This window comes from Bubalus kerabau, chromosome 12 (assembly GCF_029407905.1).
Source record: "Bubalus kerabau isolate K-KA32 ecotype Philippines breed swamp buffalo chromosome 12, PCC_UOA_SB_1v2, whole genome shotgun sequence".
NCBI classification, from domain to species: Eukaryota; Metazoa; Chordata; class Mammalia; order Artiodactyla; family Bovidae; genus Bubalus; species Bubalus kerabau.
The window spans coordinates 36,327,009-36,348,511 of record NC_073635.1 but is presented as its reverse complement, the minus strand read 5'-3'; the positions used below and the strand labels follow the sequence as shown (position 1 = coordinate 36,348,511).

General features: G+C 49.4%; 1 protein-coding gene across 1 annotated transcript in view; it reads left to right on the top strand.

The window, feature by feature from the left end:
- The window catches only part of IL17D (interleukin 17D), a 30,838-nt gene extending 10,348 nt beyond the window's left edge, over window positions 1-20,490 (top strand). Inside the window, exon 4 of the mRNA XM_055542576.1 lies at window positions 20,070-20,490. Coding sequence (XP_055398551.1) covers window positions 20,070-20,352 — 283 coding nt within the window. The 3' untranslated portion in view covers window positions 20,353-20,490. The remainder of the gene's footprint in view (window positions 1-20,069) is intronic.
- The last annotated feature ends 1,013 nt before the right edge of the window (window positions 20,491-21,503 follow it).

Here is a 21,503-nt window from a genome sequence, read left to right as displayed (position 1 = left end):
TTTAAAAGCTTTTTAAAATGAAAAAGGATTTTAAAAGTAAAGCCTTGTAAGTTTGATTAGGTTCCATTTATTTATTTTTGCTTTTATTTCTGTTGCCTTGGCGGACCAACCTAAGAACACATTGGCAAGATTTATGTCAGATAATGTTTTGCCTGTGTTCTCTTCTTAGAGTTTTATGGTGTCCTGTCTTATTTTTTTAGAACTGTTTTTGCTGCATCCCATCAATTTTGAATCATTGGCCCTTTGTTTTCATTTGTATCCGGGTATTTTAAAATTTCTTCTTCGTTGTTTTTTTGGTCGCACTGCGTGGCATGTGGGATCTTGGTTCCCTGACCAGGGATTGAATTCATGTCCCCTGCATTGGCAGGTGGATTCTTAACCACTGGACCACCGGGGAAGTCCCACCTTGAAATCTTTATTAAGTAGACTGCCTGCCTCCATTTCACCTAATGCTTCTGGGTTCTTATCTTGTTCCTTGCTTTGGAATGTGTTCCTCTGTTGCCTCATTTTGCCTAGTTAGCTGTTTTTATTTCCATGTATCTGGTAGGTTGGTGTGTGTCCTGTCCTTGGAGAAGTGGCCTCTTGTAGCACACAGGTCCCCTCTGGTCACCAGAGCCGTATATTGGAGTGAACCCTCTGTGGGCTGCCTGTGTCTTTCTGTTGTGGTGGGCTGACCGCCGTGGGCAGTCTGGGAGGCGTTTTGGGGCCCTGGTACGGTTGGCTCTGGTACTAGGCCTTGTCTTGTGTGGAGGCTGCTGGCCACTGTGGGCTGGTCATAAGGAGTATGGCTACAGGGCCTGGGCGTCCCAGGGACAGTGCTGGCCCATGGTGGGGTTGGCGGGGAGCAATTCCAGGGTGGGCTGCTCTGGGGCCAGTGTTTCTGGATCTTGTGTCAGCTGCTGGGGGACGGGGCTGGGTTCTTGACACAGCTGCTGCAGGTTGCAGGGTGTCCCAGGGCCAGTGCCGGCCTGCTGATGAGTGATGCTGGATCCTGGGGGACTTGCTGAGGGGTCCAAGATGTGTAGAGCTCATGGTGGCCTGGGGGTGGAGGGGGGACTGGAACCTGGGGTGGGGCCTGGGGCAAGTGCTGGCTTAGTGATGGGTGGAGCCGGGTCCCAGATCAATGGTGCCAGGCCTTAGGGACCTGGGCTGGTGCCAGCCTGCTGGTGGGAGGGTGGGGCAGTTGGCCGAGGGGCCCAGGCATCTCAGGGCTGGTGTTGGCTGGGCTGTGTCCTGCCATGGCAGACCTTGGGGCTTCTGTGGTCCTGGGGCTGGTGGGGGCCCAGGGTTCGGAGGGCTGGGTCCTGGGCTCGCTGGCTGCCAGGCCCTAGGACCCTAGAGCTGGTGTCAGCCCACTGGTTACTGGCACTGGTCCTGAGGGCACGGCCAGGTCCAGGGGTTCTGGGCTTGGTTGCCGGCTCACTGGTGAGTCTAGGGGGGCTGAGGACCCAGGGGTCTTAGGGCAGCCTGTCTGCTGGCAGGTGGGGCTGCGTTTCTGCTCAGTTAGCCGTTTAGTTGAGGAGTCCCGGTACTGGGGCCTCAGGCGGTGGCCAGGGCAGGGCCGGTGACACACTGGAGCGGACCCACGGTGGCGTGTGTAGCACCATCATCCACGTGGTGGGAGGAGCTCCAAGGAATGGCCATGCCCGTGACTGTGGCCCCCAGGAGCTCAGTCTCCAGCATCCTGGTAGACTCACCGGGATCAGCAGGGGAGCTGACCTGGGCTTCTCTCAGATTACTGCTCCTGCCCCGGGTCCTCAGGGATGCCCTTATGTAAGCCCTATTGGCCTTTTAAGCCAAACATTCCAGGGGTGCGTCTTCCTGGCGCAGGATCCCCAGGCTGGGGAGCGCAGAATGGGCTCAGACCTCTTGTTCCTTGAGTGGGGGAACTTCTGCAATGTAGTTGTCCCCCCGTTTGTGGGCTGCTCACCCCCCACCCCCAGGGGTGTGGGGCTCGGCTGTGCTGTGACTCAGCCCTTCGGCTTGTGTCACCGTTGTTCCTTCTTTACATCTTTAGTTGTAGAAGGTCTTCCCTGGTAGGTTCTGGTCTGTGTTATCAATAGTTGCTCTGTAAGTATTTGTCATTTTGGTGTGCCTGTGAGAGGACGTGAGATTGGGGTCTTCCTGCTCCACCATCATGGCCAAGCTCCTGGAAGAAGCTGGAGGGGGCAGTGGTGGGCAAAGCGTCTGAGTCTTTTTCATTTTAGCATGTGGTTGGTTTACAGTGTTGTGTTAGTCTGTGTACAGCAGAGTGATTCACTTATATGTGTATATACATTTATCGATTCTTTCTCAGATTCTTTTCCTATTTGGGCTATTACAGAATACTGAGTAGGGTTCCCTGTATCATACAGTAGGTCCCAGGTCCTTGTTACCTATTTTATATGTAGTAGCATGTACATGTCAACCTCAATTTCCCAATTTGTCCCCCTACCCTTTCCCTCTGGTAACCATAAGTTTGTTTTCTACATCCATGACTCTACTTTTGTTTTGTAAATAAGTTCATTTCTACCCTTTTTTTGCTTAAGATTCACATATAAGTGATATCATATTTGTCTTTCTCTGACTGACTTCACTCAATATGACAATCTCTAGATCCATCCATGTTGCTGTAAATGGCATTATTTATTCTTTCTTTATGATTGAGCAATATTCCATTGTATACATGTGCCACATCGCCTTTATCCATTCATCTGTTGATGGACATCTAGGTTGCTCCCGTGTCCTGGCTGTTGTATATAGTGCCACTATGAACATCGGGCTGCGTGTATCTTTTTGAATTATGCTTTTCTCCAGATATGTATGTGCCCAGGAGTGGGATTGCTGAGTCATATGGTATGTCTGTTTTTAGTTTTTTAAGGAATCTCCATACTGCTCACCACGGTGGCTGCACTGTTTACATCCCCACAAACAGTGCAGGCGGGTCCCTCCTCTTCACGCCCTCTCCAGCATTTATTATTTGTAGGTTTTTTTGATGATGGCCATTCTGACCCGTTTGAGATCTCATTGAAGTTTTAACTTGCATTTTGTTAATAATTAGTTATTATTAGACAATAATTCCTGATTCTCCTGATGCTGAGAAAGGCTGAAGGCAGGAGGAGAAGTGGATGACAGAGGATGAGATGGTTGGATAGCGTCACCAACTCGATGGACATAAGTTTGAGCAAGCTCCAGGAGTTGGTGATGGACAGGGAAGCCTGGTGTGCTGCAGTCCATGGGGTCACAAAGAGTTAGACATGACTGAGTGACTGAACTGAATTGAATAGTTACTGATGTCGAGCATTTTTTAATGTGCTTTTTAAGCTGTCTGTATGGTTTCTTTGGAGAAATGTCTGTGTAGATCTGCTTATTTTTTCATTGGATTGTTCGGTTTTTTGATATTGAGCTATCTATTGTTCAGTCACCAAGTTACGTGTCCGACTCTTTGCAACCCCATAAACTACAGCACGCCAGGCTTCCCTGTGCCTCACCATTTCCCGGAGTTTGCTGAAGTTCATGTCCATTGAATCAGTGATGCCATCCAACCATCTCATCCTCTATCGCCCTCCTCCTCCTGCCCTCAATCTTTCCCAGCATCAGGGTCTTTTCCAGTGAGTCAACTTTTTGCATCAGGTGGCCAAAATATTGGAGCTTCAGCTTCAGCATCAGCCCTTGCAAAGAGTATTCAGGGTTGATTTCCTTTAAGATTGACTTGTTTGATCTCATTGATTCCAAGGAATGCTCAAGAATCTTTTCCAGCACCACAGTTGGAAATAATCATTTCTTTGGTGCTTTGCTGTCTTTCTTGTCTAGCTGTCACATCCATACGTGACCACTGGAACAACCATAGCTTTGACTATATGGACCTTTGTTGGCAAAGTGATGTTCTTGCTTTTTAACACAGTGTCCGTGTTTCTCATAACTTTCCTGACAAGAAGGGATCGTCTTCTAACTTCAGGGCTGCTGTCTGAAGTGATCTTAGATCTGCAGTGATTTCAGAGCCCAAGCAGAGGAAATCTGTCACTGCTTCCACCTTTTCCCCTTCTATTTGCCATGAAGTAATGGGACTGGATGCCATACTGGGTTTTAAGCCAGCTTTTTCACTCTTCTCTTTCACCTGCATCAAGAGGCTCTTTATAGTTCCTCATCGCTTTCTGCAATTAGAGTGGTATCATCCATATATCTGAAGTTGTTGATATTTCTCCTAGCAATCTTGATTCTAGCTTGTAACTCATCCAGCCCAGCATTTCACATGATGTGCTCTGTGTATAAGTTAAATAAACAGGGTGATAATAAACAGCCTTGTACTCCTTTCTCAATCCTGAACCAGTCAGTTGTTCCATACAGGGTTCTAACTGTTACTTGTCGACCCGCATACAGGTTTCTCAGGACACAGGTAAGATGGTCTGGTATTCCCATCTCTTTAAGAGTTTTCCAGTTTGTTTTGATCCACACAGTCAAAGGCTTTAGCATAGTCAATGAAACAGAGGTAGATGTTTTTCTGTATTTCCCTTGCTTTCTCTATGATCCAGCGAATGTTGGCAATTTGATCTCTGGTTCCTCTGCCTTTTCTAAACGCAGCTTGAAACATCTGGAAGTTCTCAGTTCATTAATGCTGAGGCCCAGCTTGGAGGATTTTGAGCATTACCTTACTAGCATGGTAGATGAGTGCAGTTGTCCAGTGGTTTGAACATTATTTAGTACTGCCCTTCTTGGGAATTGGGATGAGGATTGACCTTTTGCAGTCCTGTGGCCACTTCTGGGTTTTCCAAATTTGCTGGCATATTGAGTGCAGCACTTTAATGGCATCATCTTTTAGGATTTTAAATAGCTCTTCTGGAACGCTGTCACCTCCACTAGCTTTATTGGCAGCAGTGCTTCCTAAGGCCCACTTGACTTCACACTGCAGAATGTCTGGTTCCGAGTGAGAGACTACACCATGGTGGTTATTCGGGTCATTACGATCTTTTTTTTGTACGGTACTTCTGTGTATTCTTTCCATCTCTTGATCACTTCTGCTTCTGTTAGATCTTTACCATTTCAGTCCCTTACTGTGCCTGTCTTTGGATCTAATGTTCCTTTGATATTTCCGGTTTTCTTGAAGAGATCTCTAGTCTTACCCTTTCTGTTGTTTTCTTCTATTTCTTTGCATTGAAGAAGGCCTTCTTGTCTCTCCTTGCTGTTCTCTGTAACTCTGCATTTAGTTGGGTACACCTTTCCCTTTCTCCCTTGCTTTTCACTTCTCTTCTTTCCTCTATTTGTAAGGCCTCCTCAGAGAACCACTTTGCCTTCTTGCATTTCTTTTTCTTTGGGATGGTTTCGTTTGCTGCCTCCTCTACAGTATCATGGACCTATGCCCATAGTTCTTCAGGCATTCTGTTTACTAAATCTAATCCCGTGAATCTATTCCCTATCTCCACTGCATATTCATAGGGGATTTGATTTAAGTTGTACCTGACTGGCCTAGTGGGTTTCCCTAGTGGTTTTGCTATGAGAAGCTTATGATAAGAGTCATAGTCAACTCCAGGTCTTGTTTTTACTGACTGTAATCAGTCTGATTTTGGTATTGACCATCTGGTGATGTTCATGTGTAAAGTCATCTTTTGTGTTGTTGAAAAAGTGTGTTTGCTATGATCAGTGCGTTCTCTTGGCGGAATACTGTTAGCCTTTGCCCTGCTTCATTTTGTACTCCCAAGGCCAAACTTGCCTGTTACTCCAGGTGTTTTTTGACTCTCTACTTTTGCATTCCAGCCTCTTTTTTTGGTCTTAGTTCTAGAAGGTCTTGTAGATCTTCATAGACATGTTCAACTTCAGCTGCTTCACCATTAGTGATTGGGGCATAGACTTGGATTACTGTGATGTTGAATGGTTTGCCTTGGATACGAACTGAGATCATTCTGTCATTTTCAAGGTTGAACCCAAGTACTGAATTTCAGACTCTTGGGTTGATTATGAGGGCTACTCCATTTCTTCTGAGGGATTCTTGCCCAAGTAGTAGATATAACGGTCATCTGTATTAAATTCACCCATTCTTGTCCGTATTAGTTCGCTGATTCCTAAGATCTCAGTGTTTACTCTTGCCATCTCCTGCTTGACCATGTCCAGTTTACCTTGATTCATAGACCTAACATTCCAGGTTCTTATGCAATACTGTTCTTTACAGCATCGAATTTTACTTTCAGCACCAGACACATCCACAACTGAGCGTCACTTCTGCTTTGGCCCAGCTGCTTCATTCTTTCTGAAGTTATTAGTGGTTGTCCTCCCCTCTTCCCCAGTAGTACATTGGACACCTTCTGACCATCTTTTGGTGTCATACCTTTTTGCCTTTTTACACAGTTCATGGTGTTCTCATGGCTAGTATACTGGAGTGGTTTGCCATTCCCTTCTCCAGTGAACCATGTTTTGTCAGAACTCTCCACCATGACCCATCCATCTTGGGTGGCCCTGCATGGCGTGGCTCAAAGCTTCATTTAGTTACGCAAGCCCCTTTATCACGGCAAGGCTGTGATCCATGAAGGGGAGCTACCTGAGCTGTTTGTATATTTTGGAGATTAATCCCTTGTTTGTTGCATTGTTTGCAAATATCTTCCCCCCTTCTGTGGGTTGTTTATTGCTTCCTTTGCTGTGCATAAGCTTTTAAATTTAACTAGGTCCCTTTTGTTTATTTTTGTTATTATTTTCATTACTCTAGAAGGTGGATTCAAAAAGATATTACAAAAACAAAAACAAAAAGATATCGCTATGATTTATGTCAAAGAGTGTTTTTCCTGTGTTTTCCTCTACAAGTTTTATAGTATCTGGCCTTACATTTAGGTATTTAATAATCCATTTTGAGTGTATCTTTGTGTATGGAATTAGAGAATGTTCTAATTTAATTCTTTTACATGCTTTCCCAGCAGTGCTTATTGAACAGACTGTCTTTTCACCATTGTGTATTCTTGCCTCCTTTGTTGTAGATGAGTTGATCATAGGTGTGTGGGTCTATTTCTGGGTTCTCTGCCCTGTTCCATTGAGCTATATGTCTGTTTTTGTGCCAATACCATACTGTTTTGATTACAGTAGCTTTGTAGTATAGTCTGAAGTCAGGAAGTGTGATTATTACAGCTTTGTTTTTCTTTCTCAAGAGTAAGATCTTTTGTATTTCCATGTGAATTTTAAAAATTTCTTGTTCCAGTTCTATGAAAAATGCCATTGGGTAATTTGATAGGGATTGCATTGAATCTCTATATTGCTTTGGGTAGGTAGTACAGTTATCTAAAAAATACTCTTCCAATCTAAGAACATGTTCTGTCTTTCCATCTGTTTGTATCATCTTTTATTTCCTTCATCAGCATCTTATAGTTTTCAGAGTACAGGTTTTTTGCCTCCTTAGGTAGATTTACTCCTAGGTATTTTATTCTTTTTTGATGAGATGGTAAATGGGATTGTTTCTTGAATTTCTCTTTCTAATCTTTTGTTTAGTTAGAGTATCAGTCAGTTCAGTTGCTCAGTCGTGTCTGACTCTTAGCGACCCCATGGACTGCAGCTCACCAGGCTTCCCTGTCCATCACCAACTCCTGGAGCTTGCTCAAACTCATGTCCATTGAGTTGGTGATGCCATCCAACCATCTCCTCCTCTGTTGTCCCCTTCTCCTGCCTTCAATCTTTCCCAGCATTAGGGTCTTTTCTAATGAGTCAGTTCTTTGCATCAGATGACCATAGTATTGGAGCTTTAGCATCAGTCCTTCCAATGAATATTCAGGACTGATTTCCTTTAGGATTGACTGGTTTGATCTTCTTGCAGTCCAAGGGACTCTCAAGAGTCTTCTCCAACCCCAGTTCAAAAGCATCAATTCTTTGGCACTCAGCTTTCTTTATAGTCCAACTATTTCACATCCATACATGACTATTGGAAAAACCGTAGCTCTGACTAGATGGAGCTTTGTTGGCAAAGCATGTCTGCTTGTTAATATGCTCTCTAGATTTGTCATAGCTTTTCTTCCAAGGAGCAAGTGTCTTAATTTCATGGCTGCAGTCACCATCTGCAGTGATTTTGGAGCCCCCCAAAATAGTCTGTCACTGTTTCCATTGTTTCCCCATCTAGAGTATAGGAATGTATATTTTGTATCCTGAAAGTTTAAAAATTTTTTGTTTAGTTATTATTTTGTAAAATTTTGGTTGTGCTGGGTCTTCATTGCTGCCCAGGCTTTTTCTCTAGTTGTGACGATGGGCTACTCTGTAGTTGTGGTGTGTGGGCTTCTCATTGCGGTGGCTTCTCTTGTTGCGGAGTGAGGGCTCTGGGGTGCATGGGCTCAGTAGTTGTGGTTCCCGGGCTCTAGAGCACAGACTCAGGAGTTGTGGCATGTGGGATATTCCCAACCCAGGGAGTGAACCTGCATCTCTTCCATTGGCAGGCCAATTTATTACCATTGAATCACCTGGGAAGCCCTGTATCCTGACACTTGACCAAATTCACGGAGTCTAGTAGTTTTCTGGTAGTGTCTTTAGGATTTTCTATGTATAGTATCTTGCTTCTGTGTATAGCCTGAGTGTCATTATCTTCAGTCATAGAACATCTTTCCTGGTAGGTTCTGGTCTGTGTTATCAGTAGCTGCTCTGTAAATGTTTGTCATTTTGGTGTAAATGTTTGTCATTTGGTGTGCCTGTGAGAGGACGTGAGCTCGTGGTCTTCCTGCTCCACCATCGTGGCCAAGCTCCAAAAAAAGGGGTTGGGCAAAGCATCTGAATTTTACAGTGGAAAGCAGAAAGGGAAATTTACCAGTCATGATGAAAGAGCAGACACTGGAGAAACGGAGCTTCAGTGGGTCATGACAGCCGCCCATTTCCCAAGAGCCTTGGCTTGGCGGGAACTGTGCGCTCTCACAGGCTGCACGGAGGTCAGAGCCCTGGGACCCATAGCCTGGGTGTGCGGGGCGGGGGCCCAGCCAGGACGCAGGTGCAGAGGCCACTGTTGCCCCGCTGTGCTCCCACCCATGGGCTCTTAGAAAAGCAACATTCAGCCTCCAGAATAGAAAAATATTTTCTCATTTACTTTGTGGCATCCTGTTTATTTCTCTTAAGCTTAGAAACAAATATGACAAAAATAAAATCAGTGTGGTTGCTCAATAGATATTTTTAAGCTACACTGACATATTAAGGAACCTATTGTAAGAACACAGGTTTATTAGGGTTTAAAGATACACATTGCTGTATTGACTCCCCAAAGATAAATACCCTCCAACACGCTGTGTAATTTTTACTTGTTTATATTCCTCAATTTTGGGTATAGTCTAAAGATAACTTTCCTTTGGGGTTTATATTTTTAGGCTTTGCTACTTTTCTTTGTTGATTCCTCCTGGACCTTTAAGTCACCACACCTACGTTTATTCTGTAGTAGACAAGCGCATGGATCAAGCAGCAGCTCGGGAATAAACGGAGGGAGAACGCAGCAGGACAGGGAGCGGGGCAGACCAGCAGGGGAGGCCGCGGACGGTGGGGGCCGCCATCTGTGGGGCCGGGGGGATGAGCCTGCCTGGGGGACCTGCACGGGCGTCCCGGGGTTAGGGGGCGGCGGCAAAGTGGAATTTTCCCAAGAGAACTCAGTTGGCTCTGCTCTCTGCACCCCAAACTCTGTGCAGGTAACTGGGGAGCAGGGGTGGAACAGCAACAGCTTGTGGAGGGGGTCACCCCTGTCGCAGCCAGGCCAGCAGGGTGCCCACAGGGGTCATCCTCATTCCCACAAGCCCCTCAGTGGGTGTTTGTTGATGGTTTCAGGAGGTTGAAACAGGTGCTCTCTCCCCCAACCCCCACCCCTGACCCCACGTCAGCTGCCCTCCTCGCAGTGCCCCCTTGTGGAATCCTCTGCCTAGGGCTATGCCCTGGACATCATTTTTTCTTCATTGTAAAAGAACTGTAAAATTGTAAATAATATATTTTTTTATTTTCGTATTTATTTGGCTGTGCAGGGTCTTAGTAGTGGCGTGTGGAGTCTAGTTCGACCAGGGATTGAACCCAGGTCCCCTGCACTGGGAGCATGGAGTCTTAGCCACTGGATCACCAGGGAAGTCCCGGTAAAAGAATATTAAGTAGAGAAGTAGAGAGGTGAAGAGCCTGACACTGGGGACAGCCCTCCCCCTTCTTAGTCTCCCTGCTTAGCTTTGTCTCTATTGACCTCCCTCCCCTAGTGCAGGGTCAGACCCGTGTTCAGGCACCGAGGGCAAGGTGCCCATGGGCAGGAGCAGGGCTCCCAAGGGTGGCCGCTAGGGGGCAGCACTGGCCCACCCGCCCTCAGCCCTTGCGTCTTTGAACCTGGGGAGCCATGTCTCTGTCTCCTTTGCAAGTTCACTGCCGCCTGGGGCTGTTTCACTGTCCTAAAGACTTAGAAAGGAAGCTTTCAGCCCTCACGGGGGTCTGTGTCTTGTCTACACATCGTCGCGGGCGCTGAGTCCTTTCTGTTATGAAGGGCAGGGAGGGAGGGAGAAGAGGGCCAGGCGGGTGGCCTCCAGCCACAGCATGTGACACATGGGGGTGGGGGCGGGCATCCTCAGACTCCGAGGTAGAGAAAGGACAAGCTCATTGTTGAAAGCTGCTTGTTAAATGTTGGCGTGACTCCCTGGCATATTTTTACGGATAAATGACTTTAATAAGTCAAGGTCCTATATCGTTTTTCTTTTTCTCCAAGCTTCTCAGAACACAGCAGGCTTGGCTGCAGCCACCACTGTTTGAGAATAAAAATACAAGTGCCATTGGGAGCCTTGTCACAGGGTGAGAGTGTTGTGCCTTAAAGGTTGTCTTCTCCGACTGCTGGGTCTTGCTCTACGTGGTTTCCTTGGGTGTATGACTGTTCCATGACGTGGTCACCTCTCAGATCCTGATGTCCGGATACAGTGTCTGTGCTCTTCAGGCCAACATGGGGCCGGGCAGGCAGAGGGTGGACAAGCTCTTGGCATCCATCTTCCGTAGCCGCCTGGTGAGGCTTGGAGGAGGGCAGTGCGTGCGCTGCCCTCAGCTGACGAGGTCAGGGAGACGGTAACCTTCCAGAAGCTCTTCATACAAGGGGCTGGCCTGCCCGCTCACCCCAGGGACAGCGCGAGAACATGGCTCCGACCCCAGATTCTGCTGCTTCCCTGGAGCCTCTGTGGCAAGAGTTCTGTTTTCCTTTGAAGAGACCTGCTGGCTGCCCAGAATGCGTGGCATCTGCCCCGAGGGAGGAGAGGGCCAGGGACTTCTGGCTCGCCTGGCCCCTTCTCTGTCCCTGGGCAGCTCTTGGTCCTCCAGTGTCTCCGGGCTCTTCCCTGACCTCCAGGTGGGCACGTCTGCTGTGGCCTCAGTGGGTTCACCCTTTCCAAGACCCCCGGTGGTGGGGCTGAGCCCCGGGGAGCCTCGGGTCCCCCTGCAGGGATGGGAATGGGGACCAGCCTGGCGGGCAGAGAACCCCATGGGTCTGGCTCAGCTTCAGGATGGCAGCGTGGTGGCCTCGGCCTGGGGTGACTGACCCTGGCTGTCCTCACCAGCATGGGGCCAGGTGCTCCCAAGGGGCGGCCTTGGGGTCTGAGTGGGTCAGGCCCGCTGCCCGCCCCACGGCCCTCCCCTGGGATGCACCACCCAGGTTCCTGTCAGGCAAGGCCATGTCGAAGGCCTGTCTGGCTTGGCCTAAGTGCCGGTGCTGAGGTCTTCTGTCCCCTCATCCCCTTCTTTCCCCCCAGCTGTGGGGCCTGTTCCACAGGGAACCATAGACCCCATCTTGGTGCTTCGTGGCCCCAGACCTGGACCTGGTGCCCTCCGCTTGGCTGGGCAGGATTGTCTAGGGGGCTTTCAGGCCTGGCCCTGGGCTGAACTCCAAGCCCTGGGGAGGGCTCAACTGCCTGGCTGTGTCTGGCAGTCTCAGCGCCACTCTGTCCATGCTGGGTTAGCAGTGGCCTTGAGCTCTAGTTAGACTCCTCGGCTGGGGTGTCCCAGCGGGTGGTGGGGGCATCCTGAGATGGAAGTGTATCGGAAAACGCTCCCCACCTCCGAGGTGCCTGGTGCTACAGCCCAGCTGGGGGGCTTCTGTACTGGGCCTCCTGGTGGCTAGAGGGCTGAGCTCCTGGGTGTGGCCTGAAGGGTGAGAAGTCGGGGCTGTCACAGGCCCCACGTCACCACGCGATTCTGGAAACCAGTTTGGAAGCCTGGTTTCTGCCTCAGTTGCACCTGTGCAGGAGAAGTTCTAGCTCTTGGGAAAGGAACATGCCCCCTTAAACTTCCCCAAGGCCACTGCTGTTACTAGCTGTTATCTTGATGGCTAGTGGGACGTCCCCCGTCCTTCCCCATGATGGTCTAGGCTATTCTGGGCCCTTTTCTGTCTGTGTGAATTTTAGGGTCAGCTTGCCACGTTTTAAAAGAAATTGACAAGAACTGCACGACTTGACAGATTACTTTGGGCAGAGTCTCTGATACCTTGGAACCTCGGGATTACAGGCATCTTTTTTAAGCAGAAAACATTGATAAAAATGTAACTTTATCAGTCCTGCCTTCAGGAAGCTGGGGGACCTCCACTTTGCTGAGAACCAGTGGGAGTGACGTGCCCCTGTTGCTGGTTCGTAACCAGGTCAGAATGAAATTGTAGGTTCAGGACCCTCATTCCAGGCCACCCCTTTAAGAAAGTCTGTTGACCTTGGGATCTGGGGACCCTGGGCTGTTGAGGCCCACTTCCTCCAGTGCTTGTGGCAGAGGGCCTTTCCCTACTTCTTCCCGGCTTTGGGGTCTGGGGTCTTGAGACTGACTGCTGTGGAAGAGACGACCCCACAGCCTCTGCTGTTTGTGGACTAGTTTGTGTTTTGCAAAGAGGGAGGGTGGGTTTGTGCACTGACTCGGCAGCTCTGTCCTCGACCTGCTCACCGTCCTCATGAGCTGCTTCAAATTGTTTCCTATGGTCCGGGGCCCAGCGGCTTTTCCTGGCCCTGCCGTCACCCACATTCCTCTGGGCTCGGTTTCCATCCCCTCCTCACGTCCTTTGTTCCTGGATTAAGCCGGCCAGCTGTCACTGCCTCCGGCCAAGCTTCACATGTGGGTCCCAGCAGAGGAGACCTGGCCCGGTTCCCGTTCCCCTAGGCGGGCGCGCACGCAGGGCAGCTCTGTGGTGTGTCCTTGTTGGTGACAGGGACATCCCTCTGGTGGCTCTTGATGGCAGTGTTCTTCACAAAGTGCTCCAGTTGAGAGTCTTTTTGGGATCTTAAGGCAGGAGGTTGCGGGGGATCCGCTTGAAAGTGCATCTGTTCTGTGTCCCGAGGCGTCTGGGTCCCTCCCCTCTCCCCGCTGTGGTCCCCACAGGCCCCCCGGTGCTGGGTGCCATGGCATGGATGTGTGGTGCCCCTCCCTTGGCAGCATCTCTGTGTTTTGAGAGAAACCCTGGCCATGAACCCAGATGCTACACGATGGGCGGGGGTCTTGTCCAAGCGCCTTGGCCAGCGCGTCCCCAAGGCCGACTGGTGGGATAGGGGTGGATATTTTTAGTCGGATGAGAATTCTGACCCGTCACCGCATCCAGGCAGCCGTCAGGTCCCCTAGCCAGTGACACAGGGACTGTGACCCATGTCGAAAAAGAAACCCCAGCCGCGAAAGGGATCTTTGCGCCCCGAGGTCAGACTCAGGTCACAAATGTGGAAGCTGTGCAGGGCCTCTCTGCCAGGCCGGTTCTGTCCCTCCCGTGGCAGTGTCCACACTGCCTGAGCGCCCCCGTGTCGCCCTGAGCCTGTCTGCCACTCACAGCCCTTCGTGGCTGCAAGGGCCGGAACTCCAGACTCTGCTCTGGGCTTGAGGGCTCCTGCCACCTCACAGATTTCTTATAGGTCCCTGCTCCACTGCACACACATGTGCACCCACACATGCACAGCCATTCCCCCAGGAGTGCTGCTCCCTGCCCAGCAGTTCTCTGTCCTCACCTCACCGCTGGGCCTCCCTCGGGGCCTGCGCGGGAGTGTCCTGACCCCTGGCTGACAGTGTCAGGTTCAGAGGCACATGGTCACTGTGCGTGTGTGTGTGTAGGCACGCATGCATGTGTACACACTCGCAAGTTTGGTAGTTTCTCTAACAGGTAAGGACTCTTAACAAAACCACAGTACTATTAATACACCTCAAAGTGAATACTTCCTTAATATCTTCAAATAGTCTGGTTCAGATTTTTTTGTCTCATATTTTTAAAACTTAAAAATTTTTCTCTTATTATTTAATCCTATGCTTTGAAAAAATTTCAAAGTAACAGAAAAACCTGTGAAACTAGCACGAGGAAATCCCCATGCCCTCTGCCCAGACATCAGCATCACTGCTCAGCACGATGAGGACGTGTGTGGAGGCGGTGCTGGGTTCCGGGACGGGCAGAGGGTCCTGGCGGTGCCTCTTTACTGCCTGGGGTCCAGCCTTGGGGCAGCTCAGGGCCCTCAGTCTGTGACGGTCCCTCCATCCTTTGTCGTGGCACTTTGTGACACTCTAAAACAATGCTGGAGTGTTGTTTTGTTGAATGTCCCTCTCTAAGGGTTTGATGTTTTTTAAGCAATCATATAATTTCTCATGCAAATGAAAGCACTTGTTAATTGGGACTCAGTTCCTTACTGCACCCGACCCATCTGGAGGTGTAAACCAGGTCAGCAATGCTCGGGCATCTGGAGGTGTAAACCAGGTCAGCAATGCTCGGGCACTTAGTCTCTCTGCTCAGGCTCTTAGTTTGTTGAGATATAATCGACAGGTTGTGTTAGTTACAGTTGTACAGTATAATGATTCAATATCTGCATATGTAACAAAATGATCACCATGATAAATCACTATCTCCTAGAGTTTGCTCAAACTCATGTCCATTGAGTTGTTGATGGTATCCAACCATCGCATCCTCTGTTGCCTCCTCCTCCTCCCTTCAGTCTTTCCCAGCATCAGGGGCTTTTCCAATGAGTTGGCTTTTCCCATCAGGTGGCCAAAGGATTGGAGCTTCAGCATCAGTCCTTCCAATGAATATTTAGGGTTGATTTCCTTTAGAATGGCTTCCCTAGTAGTTCAGCTGGTAAAGAATCCGCCTCCAATGCAGGAGACCCTGGTTCAATTCCTGGGTCGGGAAGATCTGCGGAGAAGGGATAGGCTACCCACTCCAGTATTCTTGGGCTTCCCTTGTGGCTCAGCAGGTAAAGAATCCACCTGCAATGTAGGAGACCTGGTTTTGATCCCTGGGTTGGGAAGGTCCCCTGGAGAAGGGAAAGGCTTTACCCACACCAGTATTTTTTTTTTTAATTAATTAATTAATTTTAATTGGAGGCTAATTACAATATTGTAGTGGTTTTTGCCATACATTGGCATGAATCAGCCATGGGTGTGCATGTGTCCCCCATCCTGAACCCCCCTCCCTCCTCCCTCCCCATCCCATCCCTCAGGGTTGTCCCAGCACAACAGCCCTGAGACCCCTGTTTCATGCATCGAACCTAGACTGGCGATCTGTTTCACATATGGTAATATACATATTTCAATGCTGTTCTCTCAAATCATCCCACCCTCACCTTCTCCCACAGAGTCCAAAAGTCTGTTTTTTATCTCTGTGTCTCTTGCTGTCTCACATATAGGGTCATCTTTACCATCTTTCTAAATTCCATATATATGCGTTAATATACTGTATTGGTGTTTTTCTTTCTGACTTACTTCACTCTGTATAATAGGCTCCAGTTTCATCCACCTCATTAGAACTGATGCATCCTTTTTAATAGCTGAATAATATTCCATTGTGTATATGTACCACGCCTTTCTTATCTATTTGCGGATGGACATCTAGGTTGCTTCCATGTCCTGGCTATTATAAACAGTGCTGCGATGAACATTGGGGTACACATGTCTCTTTTAGTTCTGGTTTCCTCAGTGTGTATGCCCAGCAGTGGGATTGCTGGGTCATAGGGCAGTTCTATTTCCAGTTTTTTAAGGAATCTCCACATTGTTCTCCATAGTGGCTGTACTAGTTTGCATTCCCACCAACAGTGTAATAGGGTTCCCATTTCTCCACACCCTCTCCAGCATTTATTGTTTGTAGACTTTTGGATCGCAGCTATTCTGACTGGCGTGAGATGGTACCTCATTGTGGTTTTGACTTGCATTTCTCTGATAATGAATGATGTTGAGCATCTTTTCATGTGTTTGTTAGCCATCTGTATGTCTTCTTTGGAGAAATGTCTATTTAGTTCTTTGGACCCATTTTTTGATTGGGTTGTTTATTTTTCTGGTATTGAGCTGCATGAGCTGCTTGTATAGTTTTTAGATTAATTCTTTGTCAGTTGTTTCGTTTGCTATTATTTTCTCCCATTCTGAAGGCTGTCTTTTCACCTTGCTTATAGTTTCCTTTGTTGTGCAAAAGCTTTTAAGTTTATTAGGTCCCATTTGTTTATTCTTGCTTTTATTTCCATTACCCTGGGAGCTAGGTCATAGAGGATCCTGCTGTGATTTATGTCGGAGAGTGTTTGCCTGTTTTCCTCTAGGCCACTCCAGTATTCTGGCCTGGAGAATTCCACTGGACTCGACTGAGCAACTTTCTCTTTCCTTTAGGATTAACTGGTTTGACCTCCTGGCTGTCCAAGGCACTCCTAAGAGTTTACTGTCTTGGCAACTCTTAAATATGCCACAGCATTGTTAACTAGTCCTCATGCTGTGCTGTACATCCCCACAGCTTATAACCAGAAATTTGTACCATGGACGCCCTGTACCATTTTGCCCACCCTCTACTCCCTGCCCTGGCAAACACTGGTCAGTTCTCTGTGTCTGTGATTGTGTTTTGTTTAGATGTCACATATAAGTGAGATCACACGGTGTTTATCGTCCTCTCTCTGACTTCACTTAGCCTAATGCCTTCAAGTTCTATCCATGTTGTTGCAAATGGCATGATTTCATTCTTGACCATGGCTGAACGATACTCCATTGTATATATACCGCGTCTTCTCTGTCCATTCATCCACTGGCTGTCACTTAGGTTGTTGCCATGTCTTGGCTGTTGTAAATAATGCTGCAGTGATCCTATGTCTTTAAAGGTGGTGTTTGTTTGCATTGGATAAATACCCAGCAGTGGAATTGCTCTATTATATAGTAGTTCTATTGTTACTTTTTTGAGAAATCTCCGTATTATTTTCCACAGTGTCTGCACCAATTTACACTCCCACCAAGTGTACACAAAGGTTCCCTTTTCTCTGTGTCCTCAGCAATACTTATTTCTTGTCTTTCTGATGACTGCTATTCTTTCAGATATAGGTGACATCTCATTGTGGTTTTAATTTGCATTTCTCTAATAATTAGTGATGGTGGACATCTGTCCATGTGCCTGTTGCACATCTGTATGCCTTCTTTGGGAAAATGTCTGTTTAGGTCTTGTGCCCATTTTTAAATCACATTTTTATTTTTTGGTTTTGAGTTACACAAGTTCTTTGTGTATCTTGTGTATTATCCCCTTATATATGGTTTGCAAATATTTTCTCCTGTTCAGCGGGCTGCCTTTTCATTTTGCTGGTGGTTTCTCAAGGCTCTTTTAATATTTAATTGCCCTGCCTCTTTTCCCTCTTGGAATGAAACCTGTTGAGTTTCTCTCTACACTTCCATGAATGATCTTATTTAACTACTATTCATGTGCTAATAATGTAAAAATCTCCCTCTTCAGCTAAGATCTCTCCTGGGCTCCAGCCTGTCTTTCACTCTGTACCCCGAGGGACCTAAACTCCAGGAGATTGGGTCACTTCTTCCTTTAACACCCTGCTGCCTTCAGGGTCAGACCCTCCACAGAGGGCTCCAGCTGCACCAGTTCTCCTGGGTGGCACCTCCTAACTGACGTGGTCCCAAGTCTAGGCTCTGACCTCTGCCCAGAGGCTCTTCCTCTCCTCCACCTGGACCAATCCACCTGGGCTCCGCTTTGCCAGGAAGCCGCTCGTGCTGCCATGGCTGGGTTAACTGTTTCTTTGTACATGTACCCCAGAGAGAGTGAGTCCTTGGACAACAGATGACTGTATTATTTCATCTGTATTCCTACTGCCTGAAACGTCCCTGGCACTCAGGTGTTTGTTGAATGTGAGCGGAGATATTATAATAGATTTCTTGTCCTTCTAATGCTAAGTTAAGGTGTGAATGACAGGAAGCTGAGGGGTCGAGTCAGACCCACCCTCTCACCATCTGCTGTGCAGCACTGGGTGGGCTTTGGAGCAAGAGGGGAGGACAGGTGCAGCCCTCACCTTTCCCTCCCAGGGGAAGGGGAGGAAACGGTGCATTTGTGTCTGAGAGGCCCCAGGTGTTGTAGGAATATGGGGAAAGTCAAGGTTAACTTTGACTAAGGCAATCTGAAAACTCTTTAAGATACTGACTTGCACTGGACCTTAAGAAATGAGATTAGTATGGGGGAGAGTTCGTTCACCTTGAGCAAAGCTCAGCTGCGGCCCCCGCCAGGCGTCCCACTGCGGGACCGGGCAGTCTGCCCAAGCTCAGGGAGGTACGCGGCAGGAGCAGGTTGTGGAGGCCTTTGGAGGCAAAACGGAGGAGCTGATGTTCTTCCTGACGTGACCCCCACTCCTGCCTGGAGGCGTTCCGGGGGGTCTGTGCCCTCATTGAAGGATGGGAATGAGGCGGTTCAGGGCTTGGAGAGCTGGAAAGGTCAAGCTCTTGCAAAGGCAGGACTGACAGTAAGTGATGAAAAGCTCGTAACATGTTGCCAGCCCTGTGTGTGCACACTGGACAGGCTCGGTGTGGATCTGAGGTCCTGGGGCAGATAGGGGTGTTTGCCAGCCGGCCCTGCCACCCTCCTCCTGCTCAACTCGACAGATTTCTGCCCCCACCCCCCACAGCGATGAGAAGGGAATTGGGATGGGGGACGGTCCACGCCTAAATTGGCTCTCCCTCTCCATTGCGATGCCTGTCTTGGTCACCTGACCTTATCCCCACATCCACGTGGTGGCCAAGGACTCGGATATGTCCCTCTGGGCAGTGGGGCGCTTGGGGGCAGGTGCGTGGTCCGAGTTTAAGCACCCCCCTCCTTCCCTGGGGCCACAGATCACCCCACACAGACCGTCCTAGCTCTTTCCTGCTAAGTGGCTTGTACTCAGCGTCATCAGGTGGACTTATTGCTGCCAAGATGCCATTTCTGGATCTTCCTGCTCAGTCATCTGCTCCATCAGTGTCTAAAGATGCTGGACCCAAAGAAGGAAGCGAGCCATGGACCTTCCCTCAAGTCAGGGGCCATGGCTGCCCCCAGGCTGTGGGCAGTTAGCCTGGCTGACACGGTCTCCTGCCTCCAACGCTGACAGCCGGTCAGGTTCCACCTCCCCACCATGTCATCCGTCACGTGCCTTCCCGCACCTGTGCTTCCATAACTGGTTGTGTGAAGGTCCTTCTTAGCTGGACACTTCTTAATTCAGCTGCTGCCCGGAAGTCCCAGGCACTGCAGGCCAGGGAAGACCAGTCCAGAGAGGTCCCCTTGGGCTGATCTTGTTTGGTTCATTTCTGTCCTGTGCTCCCGTGGGGCTAGCATTCCGGGGCCTTCCCGGGCGTGACCGGCATACAGTGTGTCCCCCGTGAGGTCAAAGGTCACAGCTGTGACTCTTGAGACTTCAGGGTCACAAGGGATCGGCTCTAGAAGAGGGCAGATGAACAGTGAATGAGAGTCTGGGGTCATGGCAACCTCGTGACGTGGGGGATGTTAGGGAGGAGTGCTGGTCCCCACCAGTGACTTCCTGGATTCAGGGAGGTGTGGTCAGAGTCCGCCAGCAGCTGCAGGCCCGCCGTGGGCTGCTGATGCTTGGATTTGGCGTCTGACCAGGAAGTAGGGTGACATGGAGGAACATGGACTGGTCAGGTTTAGGGTCTCCTTCACTTTCCAGGTCCTGGCCTGCCCACCCCCTCCCCGTGTCACTCAGCCCCTTTGCATGGGCAGGGTGGTGGGTGGACCTTGATGGCCAGAGGGACCTGGGTCTGGGCCTCCTGAACGGGTCTGGCGGCTCGGGGTGGGAGGCCACAGGACCCTTGGAGGAACTGCAGGCTCCGGGCTAAGGACGGGCATCTCCCTTTTCGGGGTGTGCGGTAGACTCCGGGCGCGGTTCAGGGAGTGTGGCCCGGGCCCCAGTGCCGCCCTCTCCCCACAGGATCTCCTACGACCCGGGCCGCTTCCCACGGTACCTGCCCGAGGCCTACTGCCTGTGCCGGGGCTGCCTGACCGGGCCACGCGGGGAGGAGGACGTGCGCCTGCGCAGCGCCCCAGTGCTCGTGCCCGCGGTGGTCCTGCGCCGCACCCCGGGCTGCGCAGGTGGTCGCGCTGTCTATGTCGAGGAGTATGTCACTGTGCCCGTGGGCTGCACCTGCGTGCCCGGGCCGGACAAGGATGTGGACGCTGCCAACTCCAGCCTGGACAAGTCGGCCCGGCCCTGACGGCCCACCTGGGACCCCGGGCCCGAGGAAACGCGCCCAGTGGTGGACCGGACCGGACTGGATCCTGTGGTGGGCTGCCCCGGACTTCCTCGAGCAGGAGCGCAGGGCGGCCGGAAGGTGATGGGGACTGGGAAGGGTGGCCTGCCTCGCCCCCAGGACCATGGGAGGGGTGAGCCTCAGAGGACACACTGATGCTTGCAGTCTTTTTTAAAAAGTAGAGTGTAAACCGTTTATTCAGCTATTTTTTTCAATGGGGCAGGAACAAAGTATTTTCATATTAGCCATTTTGAGCAAGTATATTGTTTTTACCTGACCTGTAAACATTTTATAGACATTGTTTTCACTTCCTCAGCAGGAATTTTTAGAGGCTCAGGTAGCTAACTCTTCGGTTGGTCACCAGTGGACACGGCTGGACAGGACCTGCCCTCCCTATGGGCAGCTCAGCTCACCCCAGTCTTTATTCATGAGGATATAAATCACCACAGGTTTATACAGGTAGAAAGTTTTTCACTTTTCAAAGTCAGGGGCCAGTTTGTGGACAAGAGGCAGTGAGGTCAGAGCGTGGTATGTAAGGTCTGTGCCAATTCCCAGGTATCTGGCTAGTTTTAAGGGCTTCAGGAGCTATTAAGTGGGCAGACTTACAGTTGCCAGAATGCAGGAGTGGAGCCTCTTCTAGCACTGCAGCTAAACCCCAGAACTATTTGTAAACGTGAGACCTTCTTAACTCGATTTATGTAACACCTATAGGTAGGTGAAGGGCATGCTGGCTGTGGTTTTCTCTCTGGACTCAGCTTTGATGGTCTCAACTAGTTCTTAGAGCAAACGAGCAACTGTGAAGTCAGTCTCTCTGTTTATGTGCTCTCTTCCCCACTTACCATCAGCCTTGGCTTGATCTGAATGGAAGCTTTACTGAGAACTTCTAGTTTGTATTATATATTGACAGAGGTTGTACATGAAAAACATTGCTGAGCAAAATTCATATTTTCCAAATAAAAATTCAGAACTGAAACCTGTGGGTAGTTCTATACAGCTTGGGGTAAATGTTACTTCCCTGCTCAACCTCTGGAAATAACAACATACAGTAAGCCTAGTGGTGGTATATCTGGAATACACTAGATATTATCTGAACCTTTCAGAAGGGTTCAGGTCAA